Source organism: Haemaphysalis longicornis, unplaced genomic scaffold, assembly GCF_048455015.1.
Source record: "Haemaphysalis longicornis isolate Haplotype H1 unplaced genomic scaffold, Haemaphysalis longicornis Haplotype H1 scaffold_7, whole genome shotgun sequence".
Classification (NCBI taxonomy): Eukaryota; Metazoa; Arthropoda; class Arachnida; order Ixodida; family Ixodidae; genus Haemaphysalis; species Haemaphysalis longicornis.
The window spans coordinates 195,291,591-195,312,729 of record NW_027526422.1 but is presented as its reverse complement, the minus strand read 5'-3'; the positions used below and the strand labels follow the sequence as shown (position 1 = coordinate 195,312,729).

Below are 21,139 nucleotides of genomic sequence, written 5' to 3'. Positions count from 1 at the left end.
TTCACCGTGAATGTTACTACCCCTCTGTTATGCTTTCTTTTTGAATGAGATAAAGATTACTTTTTAGCATTCAAACTTTATTATGTAATATTTTGTTTTATGAGGTGCTTTTAAGAGGGTGACAGCAACTGGTGAAGTGGTGTCAGGCCGTGTTGACGTAAAAGAGAGTTCTGTGTCACCCAGGGAATGTATCAAAAAGACTCATGGAAAACCTGAAAAAACTCAAGGAATTTGAAAATGTCAACTTGGTAGACTCCCTGACACTGTTTTGACGTCATGAAAATGTCACACCAACGTGTGCAAGCCCACACATGTTCATCTAAGAACTCAAGTTACTTTGAGTGATAATGCGACCAACGGTGTTCTGATGCACTTGTTTTCCACCTTATGAATGAAGTGCACCTCCACAATCTCTCTCTTGCTTATCTCTGACCCATTTTAAAGACGTGGCCTGTTCAGCGCCTCAAATTATTCAGTATGCTCAGCCAACTAGCCCTGGTCAGGCTTTTGTTATGCAAGTTTCGAAGCTCGGGCTGCTTCGTGATAGTCTTGTCATCAGTCTAGCCATGTTCTCATGTCAGCATACACGTATGAGCTCTTTAAAAAAAAAAAGAAAGAAGAGCTTTCTCTTCTGCTAGCATTTGTGGTGGTCGTCACGCTGCCACCCTTTAAGTGCAGAGCACTTTATGGGCTCGCCTTGTCGTCGTAGCTCGCTAACGGTCGATGTGACTGCCGGAATCAGGCAGTGCAGCAGCGAGATAACGAACCCAAGTAGAGCCTGGTGTACCGTTGTAAGGGGTCCTACAGAGGCTTCGAAAACCACGTGGTTTGGATAGTCATAACCGTTCGAACCTCATGAACTGCTGGCACATGTCACACATCTCCCCATTGTTTAGCACAAAGAAAACTGCAGGTACATTTCAGGCAAAATCTGTGTATATAACCGGCAGCCCCCGCGTATATTTAGTTAGGAATGCTTGTTCGGTTGGTTTTTACGATAGTGAGCAAAAAAGCGGCTGCGCAAAAAAAAAGTGGCACGTTCAAAATGACGCAGAAAGGCTTCAGCCATGCAAGAAAAAAATGGCAGGTTCGAAATGACGCAAAATAGCTCCAGCATACAAAATTAAAGCAAGCACAAAAATAACAGAACTCCCGCTGGCTCAGTTTCAGGCAGGGGGCGTGCAAGCAGTGCGAAGGTGGGAAATTTGAAATGCATGGGGTGGTAGCAATGAGTGGACAACGGCACTGCAGCCCATTATGGCGAATCACTGCTCTGCACTTCCGACAGCTTTCACGTTGAGTGGAACGGCTTTCATTTTTCCTTCCACCTCCTTTTGCCCCCCCCCCCCCCTTTCCTGGTGCAGAGAAAGGGGTGGTGTCGGTGCCCGCACGACTGGTGGACCACTTCCCCTGCAAGGTCACCTCGGTGCTCAAGCAGTGGACACAGGTCACCCACGCTGCGGTCGAGGTGGGTGTCACATGCCCCTGCATGCTTTCTCAAAGTTTTGTTTTGTGCCTTTCCCTTTCCTGCTACCGAAAGCTGCAAAAGCTCGAGTGTTATTGTAGTTCCCTGTGCAAGCACTGCCCATTCGAATACGAGCCCGGAATCCGGGGAAAACGAAGTTATCCACAAGCACCAATTCGTGACGAAGTGTTAACCAGTCTTTTGCCTTTAGCAGGGCATCGCAGTGTGATGTTTGTTATCACAAGACCTTTATTGGCACGTTGCATAAAGTTTAATAATCCTTAAGGGTTGCTGTGTTGTTGTCTTTCTTTGCCTGTTCTGTTTACAGCTTGTGTGTGCACGGGATCAAATGCAACGAGAAAGTACCGTATTTGCTCGATTGTAAGGCGAATGCGATTCTAACACGAGGGGTGATGTTTCGTTGCATCCAGAAAGAAACAACAAAACCACAAAAGTGACACGAGTAGTAATTTTTTGTTGCATCAAAAAGAAGAAAAAAGAAAAGAATGGCCAAGGTATTCACGCGAGGCCAGCGGAAGCATAGAAAAGTACTTTTTTTTTTTTTTTTTTTTTCAAACTCTGTGACTAGACACCCACCTGTGACGCTTTAACCTTCGTTTGCTGGATGCCCATCTGCCAAGTGACATCGCTTGTGTTGAGCTGTATCAGTTCAACACTGTCCGCCATGAGACGGTTGCCCTGTTCCGTGACAAAATCAGCAGCACGGTTCTCAAATTCGACGTGGCAGCCGTCGTAGCAAGGCCAACAGAAACCTTTTCAGCTGGGTTTTATTTTTTTATTTTTTTTATTTGTGAATACCCTCAGTGTGAATACATTGAAGAGGGGAGTGGGGTACGAAATACAACAATAACAAAACGTAGCAGCATAAGTACAAAATATGTAACAATAGACATTGTACAGTGGCTCAAATTGCACGTACATGCGATAACAACAGCAAAAGGTGTTTATACAACGCACGCCGCTTTGTTAAAAATAAGGTTACACAACGGTATTATGAAGAGCAGCATTAAACAACTCGGAATGAATGATTGCAGCAATGTCACGGGGGAGGTGGTTCCAGTCTTTTGACGTTGACGGGATAAATGATTAGGAAAAGTTGTTGTATGGCATGAAATTTGGCCTACTTTGTGGGAGTGGTCAAGACATGAAGATAGATATGACGGAGGGGTTATAAGAAAGTCGTGAAGGGTATCATGATAAAAGATTTTATGGAAAAGGCAGAGCCGAGTGATTTTACGACGCGTGGTGAGCAATGGCAGTCCCAAGTTCAATTTCATTGTAGACACACTGGATGCTCGCTGATAATTTGAAAGAATGAAACGCGCAGAGTTGTTTTGTATCATTTCTAGTTGATGAACAAGTATTTCTATGTGAGGATCCCATATCGATGAGGCGTACTCGAGTTGGCTGCGGACAATGGATTTGTAAAAAAGTAGCTTGATAGATGAAGGAGCAGACTGAAAGTTTCGTTTAAGATAACCGAGCATGCGATTTGCTTTGTTGGTGATGAAATCAATATGTTTATTCCAGGAAAGATCGGTTGTTATATGAAGGCCAAGATATTTGTACGATGGGACTGATTCAAGAGCAATGTGATCCAGGTGATACGAGGGTGGGATTGTCGAAAGACGTGAAACGCGCATGAATTTACATTTTTTAACGTTTAGCTTCATCTGCCATGTGTTACACCAGTTGGAAATGGCATTGATGTCACTTTGAAGAGCATGAATGTCGTCATTAGTTGTTATTTCTCGGAAAAAAACACAATCATCGGCAAATAAATGAATCGAAGAGGAAACGCAGTTAGGTAGGTCGTTTATGTAAATAAGAAAAAGTAAAGGGCCGAGGACTGTTCCTTGAGGAACGCCTGATATTACGGGGGCAAGCGATGAGCTAACGTCGTTAGCTGTGACAAACTGTTGGCGATCAGTAAGGAAACTTTCAAGCCACTTTAATACGTTAGTTTCAATTCCAATATTGTGGAGTTTTAGTAGAAGTAACCGATGAGAGACCTTATCAAAAGCTTTTGCAAAATCTAAAAAAATGCAGTCTGCGAAAGAACGACGGTCAAGAATAGCACGAAGTTTGTGAGTGAATAGGAGCAGTTGCGTCTCACAAGAGAATGTTTTGCGGAATCCATGCTGGGGTGGGTGAAAAAATGAGTTGGACTCGAGGAAGTTGGAGATGTGCGAATATATTATATGCTCAAGAATTTTGCACACCACGCTAGTGATGGAAATGGGTCTGTAGTTTAAGGGTGAATGCTTATCTCCAGATTTGAACGCTGGTACCACCTTTCCGATTTTGAAATCATCTGGTAATTCGCCGGTGTCCAAAGATTGCTGAAAGATTTTGGCTAACAGAATGGAACAACATACATTGGTGTTTTTTAGAAATTTAGGACTTATACCATCAACGCCAAACGCTCCCGATGTTTTAATAGAATTAATAATCCTAGAAATACCACCGGTGTCAATTATAATTGGATACATAGGCACATACGTATTGCGGGGAAACTCTGGTAGTTCTGAACATGACGGCTTTGTAAACGAATCAGAAAACACACTGTTTAATACGGTTGAGCATTCTTTGTCGCCAATTGGTTCACCTTTAGGGCTTGCAAGAACTATTCTATTGTTTTCGCGGGGGTTCAGAACATTCCAAAATTTTTTGGTGTTATTAAGCAACATGCTTGGTAAGGTGTTTTTAAGGAAATCCTTTTTTGCGGTTTGAACCGCTGAAACATACGCAGTTATATTCTACAGAGTGGTTCTCAAAACCTGTCAAATACGTCGTCAGGAAAGTGTGTAGCTCGTCATTGATTTTGGCGAAATCCACGTTCCGGTAATCACTTAAAATTTTGGTTGTTCTAGTAAGCTTTTTTACTGGAATTGAAATAGAAAAATTCAGTAATGAATGATCACTCAACTTAGGCATGAACGTTATCGGAGAGCACAAGTCTGGGCAAGTTGTAAGAACTAGATCTAATAAGTTTGAGCTTGTGGGGGTTGTCCGAGTAGGTTGGTCTACTATTTGTGTTAGGTTAAATGTGGAGCATAAATTTATAAATTCCTCACAAATTGAAGAGAATGGGTTTAAATGTGGCGTCGGTTCGGTCCACGTAATCCCAGGGAGGTTAAAATCACCCAATAGAAAGAGGGGGACTGAAGGATAACGGGTTATTACATAATTTATGGTGTCGTGAAGCTCTGCGGCAAAAGAGGAGGAGGCATTTGGCGGTCGATAGCATACGGCCAAGATAAAGCGGCGATGGGATAGTTTTACGGATACCCAGACTATTTCTAGATTTGTCGGAATATTGAGGGCAAAGGACTCAAACTGTTTACTTATCGCCACAAGCACGCCCCCACCTTGCCTCGCTTCTCTATCGCAGCGATAAATGTGAAATGTGCTGGGTGTTTCGAAGATTTCAGAGTCACGTATATTACGGTGAAGCCATGTTTCCGTTAAAGCAACGATATTTGCGGAACATGAATTGATTGCCGCGGAAAGTTCTATACGCTTTTTTAGTACACTTCTAATGTTCGTAAACAGAACAGAAACATCCTGAAATGAGGATTGTGTAGCCACACCCCTCGCCAACCGTTATTGCGATGTGTTTTTTGTGTTAGAAGTGCTGGCTACTGGATCCCTATGCTGGGTGGAGGATATGTCAGAGGAGTTTGGCTGTGTTGGTGCAGGGGAATTAGTATCTGAAGCTTGAGAAATCGTCCCGGTTTCAACGACTTTGGCCATCAACGGATCATACGAGTAGTATTTCCCGTTCAATAATAGTTTTCTGTATTTCAATTTAAAGGAAGGGGTACCGGGCTGGGATTTCGCGAATTCGATTAGCTTTTTGTGAGCTATGCGCGTTCCAGGCGAGTAGTCTTCGCTAACACTTACATCCAGTTCTTTGAGCTTTGGTTTCGCTTGAAAAATTTTATCTCTTGTTTTGAAACTAGCGAATTTCACAATTAAAGGACGACACTTTGCCTCATGAAACTGCCCAAGTCGATGCGCACGTTCAATGCAGCTATCGTCGATGTGAGTATCGGGACATGACGATAAGAGTTCTAATATTTTTTTCTCGCTTTCGGCCCAACTTTCGTTTTCATCGGGAATTCCATGAAACAGAAGGTTGTCGCGTCTGGCCCTGTCCTCTTGCTCATCAACACGATTTTGCAAAAGTACGTTTTGTTCCTGAAGCTCTTTTATCGTACGATCCGCTGACTTCACCACTCCGCTGTTTTCTTCTAGATTTTGAATTTTTTGTTCAGCAATGGTCAGCCTGTTCCCGAAGCTAGCTAAAGAAGATTCAATGTTTCGTTGGCTGTTGCGAATTTCTGCCACACCTTTTTTTAATTCTTCGTGGCTAGCTGTTATGGCCGATGACTGTGCCTGAAGTTGTTTTAGAATTTGTAACATTTCACTGCTTTCGTCTAGTTCGGTCGATGAGTCACTCTCGGAGGGGTTAGGAAGTTTGCTTTTTTGTGATGGCACCTTCTTTTGAGGACCGGGGTTGGCTTCTATATCCCCAGCCATTAATAAAAGAATGCCAGTGTTAAGGCAGTCAGACAAAACTTCACAAAATACCCGTGGGCACGGGAGCAGCAAAAGACAGAGATTGTCACTGTTTCTAGCATACAGTGAAATACAGTTACGCACCTGAACGAAGAACGAGAGTGGATTTTGAGCCATTGCGGCCCGTCCGCTGCAACCGTGCCCACTGGTGAATTCCAAGAAGGACCGCTCTTTTAAAGCTGGCGCTGCTGGGGCTGTTGATGACGATGAAGCGCTCGGGCAAGGGAAGCGAACATCGACGGAAGAAGTCATAAGCACGATGAATTCCGTCACTGGAACACGGTGCGCAGACTGGAGTGGTTTGGCGGGAACCGTGACTTGCAGCTGGTAACCCACGCAGGCGTAGAAGGGCGGCGTGCCAAAAGTCAGGATCGGCAGCATCACCTGAACGAAGAACGAGAGTGGATTTTGAGCCATTGCGGCCCGTCCGCTGCAACCGTGCCCACTGGTGAATTCCAAGAAGGACCGCTCTTTTAAAGCTGGCGCTGCTGGGGCTGTTGATGACGATGAAGCGCTCGGGCAAGGGAAGCGAACATCGACGGAAGAAGTCATAAGCACGATGAATTCCGTCACTGGAACACGGTGCGCAGACTGGAGTGGTTTGGCGGGAACCGTGACTTGCAGCTGGTAACCCACGCAGGCGTAGAAGGGCGGCGTGCCAAAAGTCAGGATCGGCAGCATCACCTGAACGAAGAACGAGAGTGGATTTTGAGCCATTGCGGCCCGTCCGCTGCAACCGTGCCCACTGGTGAATTCCAAGAAGGACCGCTCTTTTAAAGCTGGCGCTGCTGGGGCTGTTGATGACGATGAAGCGCTCGGGCAAGGGAAGCGAACATCGACGGAAGAAGTCATAAGCACGATGAATTCCGTCACTGGAACACGGTGCGCAGACTGGAGTGGTTTGGCGGGAACCGTGACTTGCAGCTGGTAACCCACGCAGGCGTAGAAGGGCGGCGTGCCAAAAGTCAGGATCGGCAGCATCACCTGAACGAAGAACGAGAGTGGATTTTGAGCCATTGCGGCCCGTCCGCTGCAACCGTGCCCACTGGTGAATTCCAAGAAGGACCGCTCTTTTAAAGCTGGCGCTGCTGGGGCTGTTGATGACGATGAAGCGCTCGGGCAAGGGAAGCGAACATCGACGGAAGAAGTCATAAGCACGATGAATTCCGTCACTGGAACACGGTGCGCAGACTGGAGTGGTTTGGCGGGAACCGTGACTTGCAGCTGGTAACCCACGCAGGCGTAGAAGGGCGGCGTGCCAAAAGTCAGGATCGGCAGCATCACCTGAACGAAGAACGAGAGTGGATTTTGAGCCATTGCGGCCCGTCCGCTGCAACCATGCCCACTGGTGAATTCCAAGAAGGACCGCTCTTTTAAAGCTGGCGCTGCTGGGGCTGTTGATGACGATGAAGCGCTCGGGCAAGGGAAGCGAACATCGACGGAAGAAGTCATAAGCACGATGAATTCCGTCACTGGAACACGGTGCGCAGACTGGAGTGGTTTGGCGGGAACCGTGACTTGCAGCTGGTAACCCACGCAGGCGTAGAAGGGCGGCGTGCCAAAAGTCAGGATCGGCAGCATCACCTGAACGAAGAACGAGAGTGGATTTTGAGCCATTGCGGCCCGTCCGCTGCAACCGTGCCCACTGGTGAATTCCAAGAAGGACCGCTCTTTTAAAGCTGGCGCTGCTGGGGCTGTTGATGACGATGAAGCGCTCGGGCAAGGGAAGCGAACATCGACGGAAGAAGTCATAAGCACGATGAATTCCGTCACTGGAACACGGTGCGCAGACTGGAGTGGTTTGGCGGGAACCGTGACTTGCAGCTGGTAACCCACGCAGGCGTAGAAGGGCGGCGTGCCAAAAGTCAGGATCGGCAGCATCACCTGAACGAAGAACGAGAGTGGATTTTGAGCCATTGCGGCCCGTCCGCTGCAACCGTGCCCACTGGTGAATTCCAAGAAGGACCGCTCTTTTAAAGCTGGCGCTGCTGGGGCTGTTGATGCACTTTAAAAGTCGCTCCCGCTGGAGCTGCCATCCACGAGTGGTAGACAGCAGCTGAATTGCTGATTTCTTCAGCCATTTTCAAGAGATGCCCTATTTAGCGCGTCTCTTGAAATTTGGCGCGTCTCTTGCTAGTAATTTTTCACTCAGTAGCTTTTTTTGCTATTGTTCTCAAGAACAATCGAGGAAGCTTTTTAATTAACTTGAATACTAATTACCTCACATAAAAACTAACTGGAAATTTGAACTCAGCTAAAGGAACTGGACAAGGTCGTGAAGTTTCATTAAAATAGTTTGGAAAGCAAAAAAAAAGAAAAAAGTTTCTAAGACCAGTGTGCCCCCTTGAGTGGCAACCTCGCAGGAGACGTTCAAGATGTTAAGCATGTCAGAAATTGTTGCCGTTTAGAAGTGTGATGGTTGTCGACCGCATCAGATGATGTCTGTGTGAGCTCACCATTCCCCACGGTGCCTGCTTGGTTCACATTTGGTGACTTACCGCCCAAGCTCTTGCAAACACGGGCATTGTCAGAGCTCTTTATCACCCGAACTTGCCTCCTCTTCCTCAGTCATCATTCTAACCCGCTTACAACAATATTGAAGTGCCACAAGAAAGCCATTTTTATAACCAGTAATTGTTATAACAGGGTTGGGTCGAAAAAAGTGACTTTTGTAAACGTTTAGGGATTTTCACTCAGTATTTACAAACCGGAAATGTAACTGCACGGCCGGCCAGCCTCACTTAGCCATGCGTGTGCCAAGCAACTCCACAGGGCCCCTAGGAAAGGAGGCCCCCATTTTTCACATAGGAGGAAGTCTCCGCATCAAATCCTTGACCGTTTCTTTTTAACGATTGGCAGATCGCATGTTATCAAAGTGGCGTTGTTTTCTGCCTTTTTAAATTGGTAATCAACAGTGGCCTTAACCCAAATGTAGCTTTATTTTAATCTGGACAGGGTTGAAGAGCTGCCTCCTCCCTCTCTTATTACCTGGGACAGCCCACAGCAGGAGATAAGGGGCAGTCAGGAGGTCTCTTCCTTCAGGGATAGCGTAGCTACATAAAAGGCACCAACTTTTTCTTAGTGTCGGTAAGATAGAAGATGCGGCAACTTATTTCATGCTTAAAAAGTCATGCTTGGTCACACACAATGCACCCATGGTCTCTCACAGTTCTCCAAATACTATACCTTACGTAGGTTCATACTGTAAAGCTCAGTTGTTATAACCAATAATGAGGAAAATGACCATTGTTATACGCGGCTTATTTTACCATATAGCATATGGGAAACTTGATGGTGCCACGACTTCATTGTTATGATTGATATATTGTTATAACTGGTATTGTTATAAGTGGGTTGGACTGTACAAGGAAATGTGGGCTGCTTCCAGGGCCACCCGTCCTACAGGGAGATGGAGGAACTGGGCCTTGTCCAAGGGAGTGAGCTGGTGTACCAGGCAGTGCTTTGCCGAGGATCTGGTATGTTGGCCCCTTCTTCGAGCACAAAGCTCTGTCGTTAAACTAGAACTGTGCTTGTGGGAGTCAGAAAATGGCTGCGCATTTAACCTTGGGTTTGGATGTGATGGCATTTGGGAAAGTTCTGGCAGGGGAATCCAGGGGGCGATGTGGAAGGGAGATTGCACCTGGTGGAGTCGTCATAGAGGGGGAGGGGAAGGGGCAGGCAAGGCAAAGAAGGTAAAAAAGAAGCAAGGCAGATAGAAACGAATAAATGGACGGAGAAAATGGAAGCTAAAACATAGTTAGAGATGTGCAGGGCAGGGAAATTGGACATCAGAAAGGAGAATTTCTGCGGTAATTCCAAGGGCAGTGCTTTGCTTTTTGAGGCCAGAGCAGGTTGCTTGCTAACTAAGAGCTTTGTGGGGAAGTATTCACAAAATGATGGGGTATGCGTGGTCTGAGGGAAAGAAACAAACTATGCGGCACATGGTGTTGGAATGCAAGGGTATATATCCGTCCAAATCTACATGAGGGAAATATTTGGCTTCCAGAAGCCCTAGTATTTAAGGGTAGCACAGAGGAAGTTAACGTCAAGGCTGTATAGGCGACTGAGAGAAGATTAGAATGCTGGTGGACGAAACGCATAGAGGGGAATAAGGCCTAGGACAGCTACCACCTGCAATAGGAAAAAAAAGTATTTTGTGCCTGCCCTCAGAGCAGCGATAGTAGATAAAACATAGATATATTAGTTTTTTCTTGGTAATGTGACACGTCATCACCCCGTTTCAAAGGGGATACCACTACCTATCAATCAATCAATCAATCAATCAATCACTCATATCTGCCTGCACTCCAGCCTGCCACTTGCAAAATTGTGGATTGGGGTAGAGAGGAGGTGGTTTCATTCATCGTTAGGGTGTCCCTCACTACCCGATGCAGCTCTGAAACCTGAGATTAATTTTGAACACGGGGGGTCCAGTGGGGGAGGGCATGACTTTGGAAAAGATGGATGGATGGCACAAAAGCTACACACCTCATAGGCGCTATCAATTTCAGATTGTGTGTGCTCGTGTTTCAAGTTAAACTATCAAAAATCTCGTGGGGCAGTTAAGTCTGCTTACATGCTTTGAAAGCGATAGCCTGGCAATGCTTATCAACAAATTTATTACCATATTTATTCGATTATAAGGTGAGGGTGCAGCTTCGAGAGTCAGAAAAGAAAAAAAGTATATTTCTGAGCTTCGCAAATAAGGGAGGGTATGACTTTGAGACTATGGATTTTGGAAAAAAACCTCGCCTTATATCCGAATACCGTAAAAACCCGCGTATAATACGAGGTTTTTTTCCAAATTTTACTATGTAAAATTTGTGCCTCGTATTATATGTAGATCCCAAAGTTTCCAGCTGCAACCGCTAGACGTTTGCATCAACAAGCCTTTCAAAGACTGCATCCGGTCCCGCTAGCAAGAGTGGATGAGGTCAGGAGACCCGTAAGTGACAGCTACCGGATGGCTGACGCGGGCTTCTCCAGCGGTGCTTTCTGGCTGGATCGCGGGTGCGTGGGCCAGCATCCCAGAGGAGCTCGTCAGTCGCTCTTTTAAGAAATGCGGCATCTCGAACGCCCTTGATGGCACTGAGGACCACTTTCTGGGGGAAGACATTTCCAACAAGGCGACTTCAGGAGACAGCGGCAGCGACCCTGACTATGACTGAACGGACGTCGGGAGACAGTGCCAGGGAAAACTGACAATGACTGAAGGGTAACTGCAGTGCAAATTATATGTGGATGAAAACTTTTTTTCTGATTTTGCTGTCCCCAAATTACACCTCGTATTATACGCGGGTTTTTACGGTAAATACGGTACTGCTACATCGAATTTGCGTTGCTTTCATTTCTTTGTCCGTTGGCGCGAATGACTTTGAACGCCTTCTTTTCTGCTACAAAGTACTTGCATCTGTTTCTTCACTTTCCTTTCTTCGTCTGACAGCGCAAATTAGTCAGCAAGCACATTGGTACACGCCACAACCATTGTAGAATGAGGGTTCTGCGCGGCTGGTGTGCACCTGTTGTGCTCGTGTGATGTCACGTTCAGGGTTCACGCGGCACGCGTTGTTTCGCAACTTTTGCATTTCCAATTCGCAGCTCTGTGAATTTTGTGAAGCGGGCACATTAGTGCCTCAGGGCTCCCGATTCTGGGCCAATCCTCCATGTGCGCATGGGCTACAAAGAAAGAAAGCATGGACAGCTTTGGTTCTGTTGCTTGCAGCATCCTGGGAGCATTGTGATGCTGCTGTGGAGAATTTTGGTTCAAATCCCACCAGATCACGCTTGTGCTTTTTATTTATTTTCTCATTACATCGACAACCTTTTTTCTTTTTTCTTTTTAGTGGACAACAATGCCGCGTTTCTTGCAGAACAAGGCACTTAAACAAGCCGTTGCAGATAAAACAAGTTTGGTTCATTCAAAAGATTTCCTCGTTAGAATCATGCTGACACCACTTTTAACGCACACTTCGCTCAAATGAGCTACACAATTAGAAAAAAAAGGAATGGCCATGTGTCCCACTAGCTCATTTCCGGCAACAGAGCAAGTGACGTCATATGCACAGCTGTGCGATTGGCTGAGACTGGCAAAAGCAAACGCAAATTAAGCAGGGCTTATAAGCTTGCCGAAGGGGCTATTTGCGCTTAAGTGTAATGCATATTCAATTTGTAGCAGTAAGAATGGTGCGGTAAACAGTGAAAATTGAGAAAATACACGTAAACATATAAGTACCAGAGCGTGCTGTTGTTAGTACTGCGCACACTATGCTTGTTTTAGCTGCACAGCAGTCTGGTGCTTCGGGGCTGTTTCAGACGACACTGGCTGATTGGCATAAGCGACATTGTCTTACATGACCCTGTTTGTCAAAGATACCCCATGTTTCACGGAGCGATTACTACCTACTGTAACAAAAACAAGCCATGTGCAAATATGGTCAAAAACAAAGCAAAGGCGAAAAGCGGTGCAGAGCAGTATGGTGGCGCCATCTAATACGACTGACGGTAAACAAGGCTCCGCAGTCCGCTGCAGACTGAAATGCACACTTGGAGTTCGCTTGGAGACCCGTCCATGTGACGTCATTATTTGCAACGGTATTAAAATACATTCAAGCTAGTATACAGACAAGGGTCCCATAGTCAACAGACTGCAACGGGACCCTTGATTTGGCAGGAGAATAAAAATTTTAACCTAAATTGACAAATTTCTTAGATAATAAATCATCGTTTGGTGCCAGACAAGTGCTGGGGGCACTATAGAACATGATATCTTTCGAATAAAAAAAAACTTGTATTTTATAGTCTGCATGGCCCTTTTAAAGCTTTCACCTCAAAATTACGGTGGTGTCAGAGTGAAGCAGCTAACTGGTCCTGCTGGTTGCCCGACGCAGGGAAACTAGGGTTGGGAGAGGTGGAAGGCCTCAGTTTTGCTAGTTTGCTAGTTTGGGCTGTTCCGAAAGACAGATAACAGACAGCCAGTTTGTCTAATTAGTAGGGATGGGCGAATATAGATTTTGAGGTTCGAAGCGAATTCGAAGCGAATAGTGATTTGGTCGAATAATTTTGAATCGAATAGTTCGAATAGTGCACATTGCAAATCACAAAGACAAATGAGCAACTTGTGACCTGACTAATGTACACAATTTTTTCTAATAATTAGAACTCACGTAGGCACAGTATTGTGTAAAACTATTACCAGTTGGAACATTTATTGCAAAATCTTGCACACAGCTTTCCTTTGCTGTATTCACAAGTTTTCATGAAGAAATGCCTGTTGCGCCACATGCTCTAGGTGCAGCAGTTTCCGCCGGCTGCTCATTCACAAGTTTGAGCACCGCCTAGAAACTCGCAGAGTTAAGCGCCGCCTAGAAGCTCCGCTAAAAAAAGAAGTATTGTAGCCACTAGTATCCTCGGACGTAGCCAAGCAAAGCGCGGGTCTATTCGATTCAGCCTGCACCTCTTGAACCAGTTCACAGCGGTGCAAAGTGGGTTCCGCCATCGGCGGAACCAGCCCTGCACTTTTTTCGTCTGCTTCTGCACCTCCTCGGCAGGAAGTGCAGGCGAAGCCATGAACTCGTCCTGCACCCGTCGGCACCACCGGTGAATCGAACGGCGCGGTTCAGGTGCCGCGAGCTGCACCACTGAAACGAACGGCGAAGTGCCGCACCGCCTGAACTGGTTCACGTGGTGCAGGTCGCGGTGGCTGGCCGCCATTTTGAATAGGCTCGCTTAGTGCGGCGTACTGCCGCACTGAGCGAGCCTATTCAAAATGGCGGCCTGTACAAGTCTGCTGGCTTGGTGCCGCTATGTTCAGAGCGGTGTCGTTTCAGTGCCGCCTTTTTTTTTTAACCTAAAGTGTGCTGGCGGCCGAGGGCTTCGTCGAACCTCTAGGCAAGGCAGCAACTTGGCAGTGCCGGCACTGATAACAGAAATGTCCGCGTTGGTGGGTCTTGAGCCTGGGGTAACTCTCGGAAAGCTTGACCGAAAGGCTTGGCTTTTAGCTGCCTATTCGGGAGCATCGAATAATTCGAAAATATCGAATACCTGCATTCCGATCGAAGCGAATAACGAATAGAGAGCTATTCGATCGAATATTCGACAATACCGAATATTCGCCCATCCCTACTAATTAGTACCAGCACTGGATGAATGAATCGGGCAATTAATGTCCTCAAACTCTGCTGTGCACTTCCTATCTGAGCACAGTCCCTGAGCTGGTCACAGACATCCAGAACACGTGAATTGATTGTTAATTGTGCAAAATTTGCAAATTTTTTCCACGCAGTTGGGTTTCATCTTGATGCAGTAGTCCTTTTGCTATCCTAATATAATAAGGCTGTGCTATTAGGTTCTGAGAGAGTTCTCTGGCCAGGCAATAAAGCATTCCAAGGCCAAACCATTCCTGTGGTAGCAGATTGCCTAGTGAAGCTGTTTTGGTTTCATTCGGTTGCACAAACTAATGAAACAGAGAGTTGGCAACCTCAGCACTCCTTATGGGTTGTGAATGCGAAAGCGGGAATGTTTAGCTGAACAAATGAGACACCTTGTTTCACCTGGTGTCATTGAAAGGCTTTGTAACTTTTGTGGTCCAGATGCATTGCTTCATGATTCATGTTGCACTTCCGAATGGCTTTGATCTGCCTTTTACGCGATGCACTGCTGCTCACTCCTGCAACCGTGAAATCTGAGAGTGGACGAAGATGGTGAATTTCACTGGGTGCCTGTTCACTCATTAGGCCACATTCTTGCACTCGCTTCATCAGCACTGTACTGCTATTTACAAATTTAAGCTTGTGCTATGGAATGCCTTATGCTATGATAACGTCTCTTGTCATGTAACCTTCTTGCCGGACTATCATCCTACCATGGTTTGCGTTCACGGACATCTCATGGCTTAGGTACCTCGCTCCACCCCCCTGGGAACATTTGTGGGGCATGTATGGGAGGTTGAAAGCGTTGCTGTAAAATGTCACGCAACTTGCTAAAAGACAAAAAATGCTTTTCAACTTTACTGGTGGCTTCCGTACATCAAATTTGGGGTGTGGTTGCGGAGGTGTGAACGCCATTCGGCAGAGCTGCCATTTCTGTAAGTCTTCGTGCCGCATTCATTTGTGGGAGTAGATTTCTCATAGCGTGGATGCAGCTTACAGTTGAGCATCTTCGTATCACATTTACGGTCGCTTTTCTCTGATGGCTCTTTCGGGTCGATTGTTTTGTTTCGTTATTGAAAAATCTGCGCTCATTGTTTGGAAGGCTGAGTGTTGAAATTTTGGATGCAGGCAGGAAAGCACTTCCCATTGCCTTTCCTCCTGCATCGATCATACCAGTAAATGAGAAAAAGTTTGTGAACCTAACAGCCATTTCCTTCTGCCAAGTTTACTGGGGTCAGTGCCTGTTGGTTTTGTGCATGTTTGTCAACTTTATGTCTTGTCCTTTCCACGTTGTCCGTTGTTTCCAATGAGTGAGAAACATTTGTAGCGTGCGTCCGTTCGTTTATTCATTCATTTGATTGCACAAATTCATGAAATTCATGTGCTAGCAAAAGCAAATTCTATATTTTTGCAGTTTTATTGCACTGCTCAGTTCATAGGCTTTCGAATGCAGCAAAAATGATGCAATTCTTACCAGTATGTCCCAAGGTATTGTGCCTGCTCAGTGGAACTCCTGCTGGAGGCCAACACTGCAGTACAATGTCTCTGGCATGCTGTCAGCGTGGGCCGTGTTCCGTCACTTCCAGCAGCACGCTCATTGTTTTGTTCCTTGAGCTTGTGATGCCTCGCCGTTGTTTGAAATGTTTGCTGGTATGGGCTGGGGAAATGTGGAAATGTCGTTGATTGTGTGTTTTTGTGCACTACTGTGTGGTGCTGTCTCTGCAGCCATGGTGCGAGCGCTAGTGCTGCTGGGGGACAACTACCCACAGGAGGCACCCCTCTTCCTGCTGACCTTGCAGCTTCGCGAGGAGCAGTCCAGCCGAGACGACGACGCCGTCAAGGTAACCGTCTAGTGTGAAACTCATGCCCTCTCATCTTGGTTAGCAGCGACAGCTTGCGCGAGGCAGTCAGTCTGCGTGCAGAACCGGGGCAGAAACTACTGCTGTAACCACAGTTAAGGGGGGGGGACACTGCTCTTGAAACAGCTTCCCTTAACTGTTAAGCAAACTCTGTGGAACTTGTCAGTCTTGCTGCTTTTTTCCCACTGATTTCAAATATAGCATTATTTTTGGAGTCAGCCAATTCTTAGTTGCCCCCGCATGGGGCACCTTGAGTATTCATGGTGACGGTGAGCAGCGACACCGCGGACCCCGAGCTCCCAACATAAGCCGTGTCCAACCGTGGCGAGGTGTTTTTAAGGTGAAGGGTAGAAGCCGTAAACGGTGGCCGTCGGAACCTTGGTCAAGCTCCGGCCGATGGGCTCCCTGCCTGTCTACCAGGCAGGGAGCTCCGGGACCTCTTTGACTACCAGGGTAAGGTCAAAGGAGAAAGTACCCCCGTCTCCCTGCTTTCCAATGTATCATATGGAATTTTCAAAACCCCCCCCCCAGACGTGATCGGCCCCCGAAAAGGGGCCGCACCGAAGTTTCCTTTCCACCCCTACCAACTATCAACATTCCGAAACATGACAACTATCCCCGTTTTTTGGTCCTTGAATCAATAGACAAATCCAAACCCGTCTCCTCCCAATCTGTATTCCTCGTCTCCAAGTTCCTTGAAGGAATTGTTGGCAAATCTTTCGAGGCAAAAAAACTACGAACAGGCGAAGTGTTGGTTGAAGTCAAGACGCAGCAGCAAGCCACAAATATCCTGACCCAAACCCGCATGGCAGATCTGGACATCACTGTCACACCCCACCGGAGCCTCAACAGCTCGCAGGGGGTGATATCTCAAACAGATCTGCTAAGTGAAACAGAGGCCGACCTTCTAGAAGGTCTGAAGGATCAGGGCGTAACAGCTGTCAGAAGAATCACCATCCGTCGCGACAATGTAGAAATACCCACAAAGCACATAATCTTAACATTCAGCAGTTCAAAACTTCCTGATCACATCAATGCTGGTTTCATTAGGTGTGGTGTACGTCCGTACATACCTAACCCGCGCCGCTGCTACAAGTGCCAGCGGTTCGGGCACGCTACAACTTCTTGCCGCGGGAAACAGACCTGCACAAAATGCGCCGCACACGACCACCCCACTGAAAAATGTGATTCCACCACCTTCACCTGCGCAAACTGTCAGGGGCCGCACGCGGCATACTCCCGTAGCTGTGAGAAGTTTCACCAAGAAAAAAAGATCACCACCTGAAAGTAACTGAGAACATCTCCTTCCCCGAGGCGCGAAAGAGGTTCGCCTCTTTCCCCTTGGGGAGGTACGCCGACGCAGCTCGCCGGGGGGCGGAGCGGCGTCTTGTTTCGGCGGGGACCCAGTACCGCGAGTCGGACTTGGTCCCGCCCCCGCCCCCCCCTGGGTTGCCTCTGGCGGCCCAACCCGCCACCGCACCGCCTGCTAAGTCAGCAGCGGCTGTGGTGGCATCCACGTCCGTTGGGGATGCTGCTGCACCCTCTGTTTCCTCCTCTCCACCGGCCCGAAGCACATGCGAGGGCCCGGAGGAGATGGAGCTGGAGGAAACCGCAGCAGTTCCCACCTCCGCCGCACCGCCTGTGCCACCCGGGGCGCTCCTGACGCCCTCGGCGGTCGCGGCCAAAACGAAGGGCACCGCAAAGGGTGCCAGGTCCGGGGGGTCCGGTACGCCGGGTACCCCTTCCAAATCAGATGATGACTTGGATGTGGGACCCTTCCTGTCTGCTTCGCAGCGGAAGGAACGGGTCTTCCCATCTAAACCTCCAGAGGAGGTAAAGAAACCCCGTCCAAGAGTCCAAGCCCCGAAAGACCCTACATAAATAGTCACACTCCAGTAGCTCTAATACATAATAATGGGAAGAGAAAATATCGTTCAATGGAACTGCAGAGGCCTTCTAAATAATCTTGACGACGTCTATGAGATTCTGCATGCTAATCAGCCAAGTGTAATGTGTGTTCAGGAAACACACCTGAATTCCAAGAACACAAATTTCTTGAATAGTTACCTGGTATACAGAAAGGACAGGGTTGGCTGCACACACTCTTCTGGCGGTGTGGCCATAATCGCCCGCAAATCCTTAGCATGCCACCCTGTCACCTTGAACACTATCCTGGAGGCTGTGGCAATTCGAACGATAATATTTAATAGGTTGATAACGGTATGCTCCATATACATTCCTCCTGATGTTTCACTTTTAAGCTCTGACTTCGAGGCGCTGGTTGACCAGCTGCCCGAACCATACATCCTGACAGGCGACCTTAATGCTCACAACACTCTTTGGGGCTCTTCTCGCACGGATGCCCGAGGTCGCCTCATAGAGAAATTCCTTACATCTTCAGGAGCATGCCTTTTCAACAGTAAACAGCCTACATACCATAACATAGGACACAACACATACTGATGTCTTGACTTGGCGATTGGCTCCGCAGTTCTCTTTCCTCTTCTCGAGTGGGGTGTGGGAACTGACCCATATGGCAGTGACCACTTCCCCACCTCACTTACATATATAGATAAAGGCCCAAGCAGTTCATCTTCTCATAGGTTCAATGAAGCACGAGCTAACTGGAATACATTTACAGAGACATCCAAACTACACCACACATCCATAGGACACCTACACGTTGAAGAAGCTACCCAACTCCTCACGGCGCACATCCTCGACGCCGCCGAAAAGTCCATTCCCCACGTCTCTGGTGCCCCGCGCAACCAGCGGAGGCCGTGGTGGAACGAGGACTGTAGGCGGGCGCGAGAGGCCCAGAACAAGGCGTGGGGTATCCTTCGTCGGTACCCCACGTCGGGAAACCTCCTCTTGTTCAAACGGGCCAAGGCATTAGGAAAACGTGTGCGCCGTGAGGCAAAACGAGAGAGTTGGCGTACATTCATAACATCAATAAACTCCTACACAGACACACGGAAAGTATGGACACGTATACGCAAACTCAAAGGACAACAGACACACAGCCTGCCCCTGGTCAGTACAACAGGGGACACTCTGGAAGACCAGGCTGACACACTCGCACAACACTTCCAACACGTGTCCAGTTCAGCACACTACACAAACACTTTTCTGAAACATAAAGCCTGTTGTGAAAAGAAGTCCCTACGCGACAACAACAAATCACAGACTTTGTACAACTCCCTGTTTTCACTACATGAGCTGAGGGCTGCTCTGAGCACGTGTAAACCCTCAGCTCCAGGCCCAGACAACATTGCATATACAATGATACAGAACTTACACACAGACACTCTTGTAACACTTCTTCACCTTTTCAACAAGATATGGCTTTCGGGGCACATTCCAAAGTCTTGGAGGGATGCCATAGTTGTAGCATTCTTGAAAGAAGGGAAGGACCCTTCTTCTCCCGCTAGCTATCGACCCATTGCCCTGACCAGCTGCCTGTGCAAGCTTCTCGAGAAGATGATAAACCGGAGGCTCGTGTACTTTTTGGAGTATAACGGCCTTCTCGAGAGCTGCCAGGCAGGCTTCAGGGCGGGGCGATCCACGAATGATCAACTTGTGGCACTAGAGTCGTATATTACGGATGCCTTCGTGCATAAACAGTTCTGTTTAACTGTGTTTTTCGACCTAGAAAAGGCCTATGACACCGCTTGGCGTTATGGGATCCTTACTGACCTGAAGTCATTCGGTGTTTCTGGTAATATGTTTGACACCCTTGCTAGCTATTTGTCGGAGAGAACCTTTCGCGTCAGAGTTGGTTCTGCACTGTCAAAGGTACACGTGCAAGAAAATGGCGTGCCGCAAGGCGGAGTTCTAAGCTGCACTCTCTTCATAGTAAAAATGAACTCCCTTGGGAAGGCACTGCCGCCTACAATTTCTTACTCCATGTATGTAGATGACATGCAGATATCTTTTAAATCATGTAATATGTCCATCTGCGAACGTCAAGTCCAGCTCGGCGTCAAGAAGCTTGCCGGCTGGGCAGACAAGAATGGTTTTAAAATTAATCCCGGAAAGAGCTCTTGTGTTGTATTCTCCAGGAAGCGTGGGGTCCACCTGGACCCAGACATCACTCTTGCGAATGTGCCAATTCCTGTGAACAAGGAGCACAAGTTTTTAGGCATTTTATTCGATGAAAAACTTACATTCATTCCTCATGCATTTTATTCGATGAAAAACTTACATTCATTCCTCATGTCAAACTGCTCAAATGTAAATGCCTAAAGGCAATGAATATTCTTAAGGTTCTCTCACATCAATCTTATGGGGCCGACAAACAACTCCTGCTGCGCCTGTACACAGCGTTGGTGGGGTCCCGACTCGACTATGGCAGTGTCGTGTATGGGTCGGCGACAAAGACCGCACTGAGAATGCTCGACCCAGTGCTGCATCTTGGCCTTCGCCTCTCATGCGGCGCTTTCCGCACTAGCCCTGTCAAAAGCCTTTATGTCGAGTGCGACAAGTGGTGTCTAGGGCATCAGCGGGAGTATGTTGACCTGCTGTATGCATCTAAGATTGTGTCCCTTACCAACCATCCTTTTAATCCCATCATGAACAATACATCAAACTTGCAACTCTTTTTAAACAGGCCATCCGTTTCCTTACCTTTCTCTCTCAGAGTTAGGGAGGAGGCTTCTGCACTCACGGTCCCTCTTTCAGACACGCACAAGACACCCATTCAAAATTTCATCGCACCTTGGCATCTTCGTCCTGTATCATGCGACCTGTCATTCACTCTTGTAGAAAAAAATAGGGTACCCAAGAATGCAATTCTGCAGCACTTCCTGTTCCTGCAGGACAAGTACAGGTGCGCAGAATTCTATAGCGACGCGTCGAAAACTGGTTCTACGGTATCTTGTGCAGCGCACGGACCAAATTTTAGAGTAAGCAAAACAATGAATTTTCATAACAGTATTTACACGGCAGAAGCATATGGCATTTTACTCGTTACAAACCACATCATCAAACATAAAATTCCCAAGTCCATTGTGTACACAGACTCTCAAAGCGTTGTACAGGCACTGTCATTAGGAAGGTCATCT

At 47.2% G+C, this 21,139-nt stretch overlaps 1 protein-coding gene across 5 annotated transcripts in view; it reads left to right on the top strand.

Annotated features, from left to right (window-relative positions):
- Thoc5 (THO complex subunit 5) overlaps nucleotides 1–21,139 on the top strand; it is a 72,719-nt gene that overhangs the window by 45,699 nt on the left and 5,881 nt on the right. For all 5 annotated transcript variants that reach the window (XM_077679499.1, XM_077679498.1, XM_077679497.1 and 2 more), the window contains 3 exons: nucleotides 1,365–1,468; nucleotides 9,459–9,546; nucleotides 15,943–16,058. In XM_077679499.1, coding sequence (XP_077535625.1) covers nucleotides 1,365–1,468; nucleotides 9,459–9,546; nucleotides 15,943–16,058 — 308 coding nt within the window. The remainder of the gene's footprint in view (nucleotides 1–1,364; nucleotides 1,469–9,458; nucleotides 9,547–15,942; nucleotides 16,059–21,139) is intronic.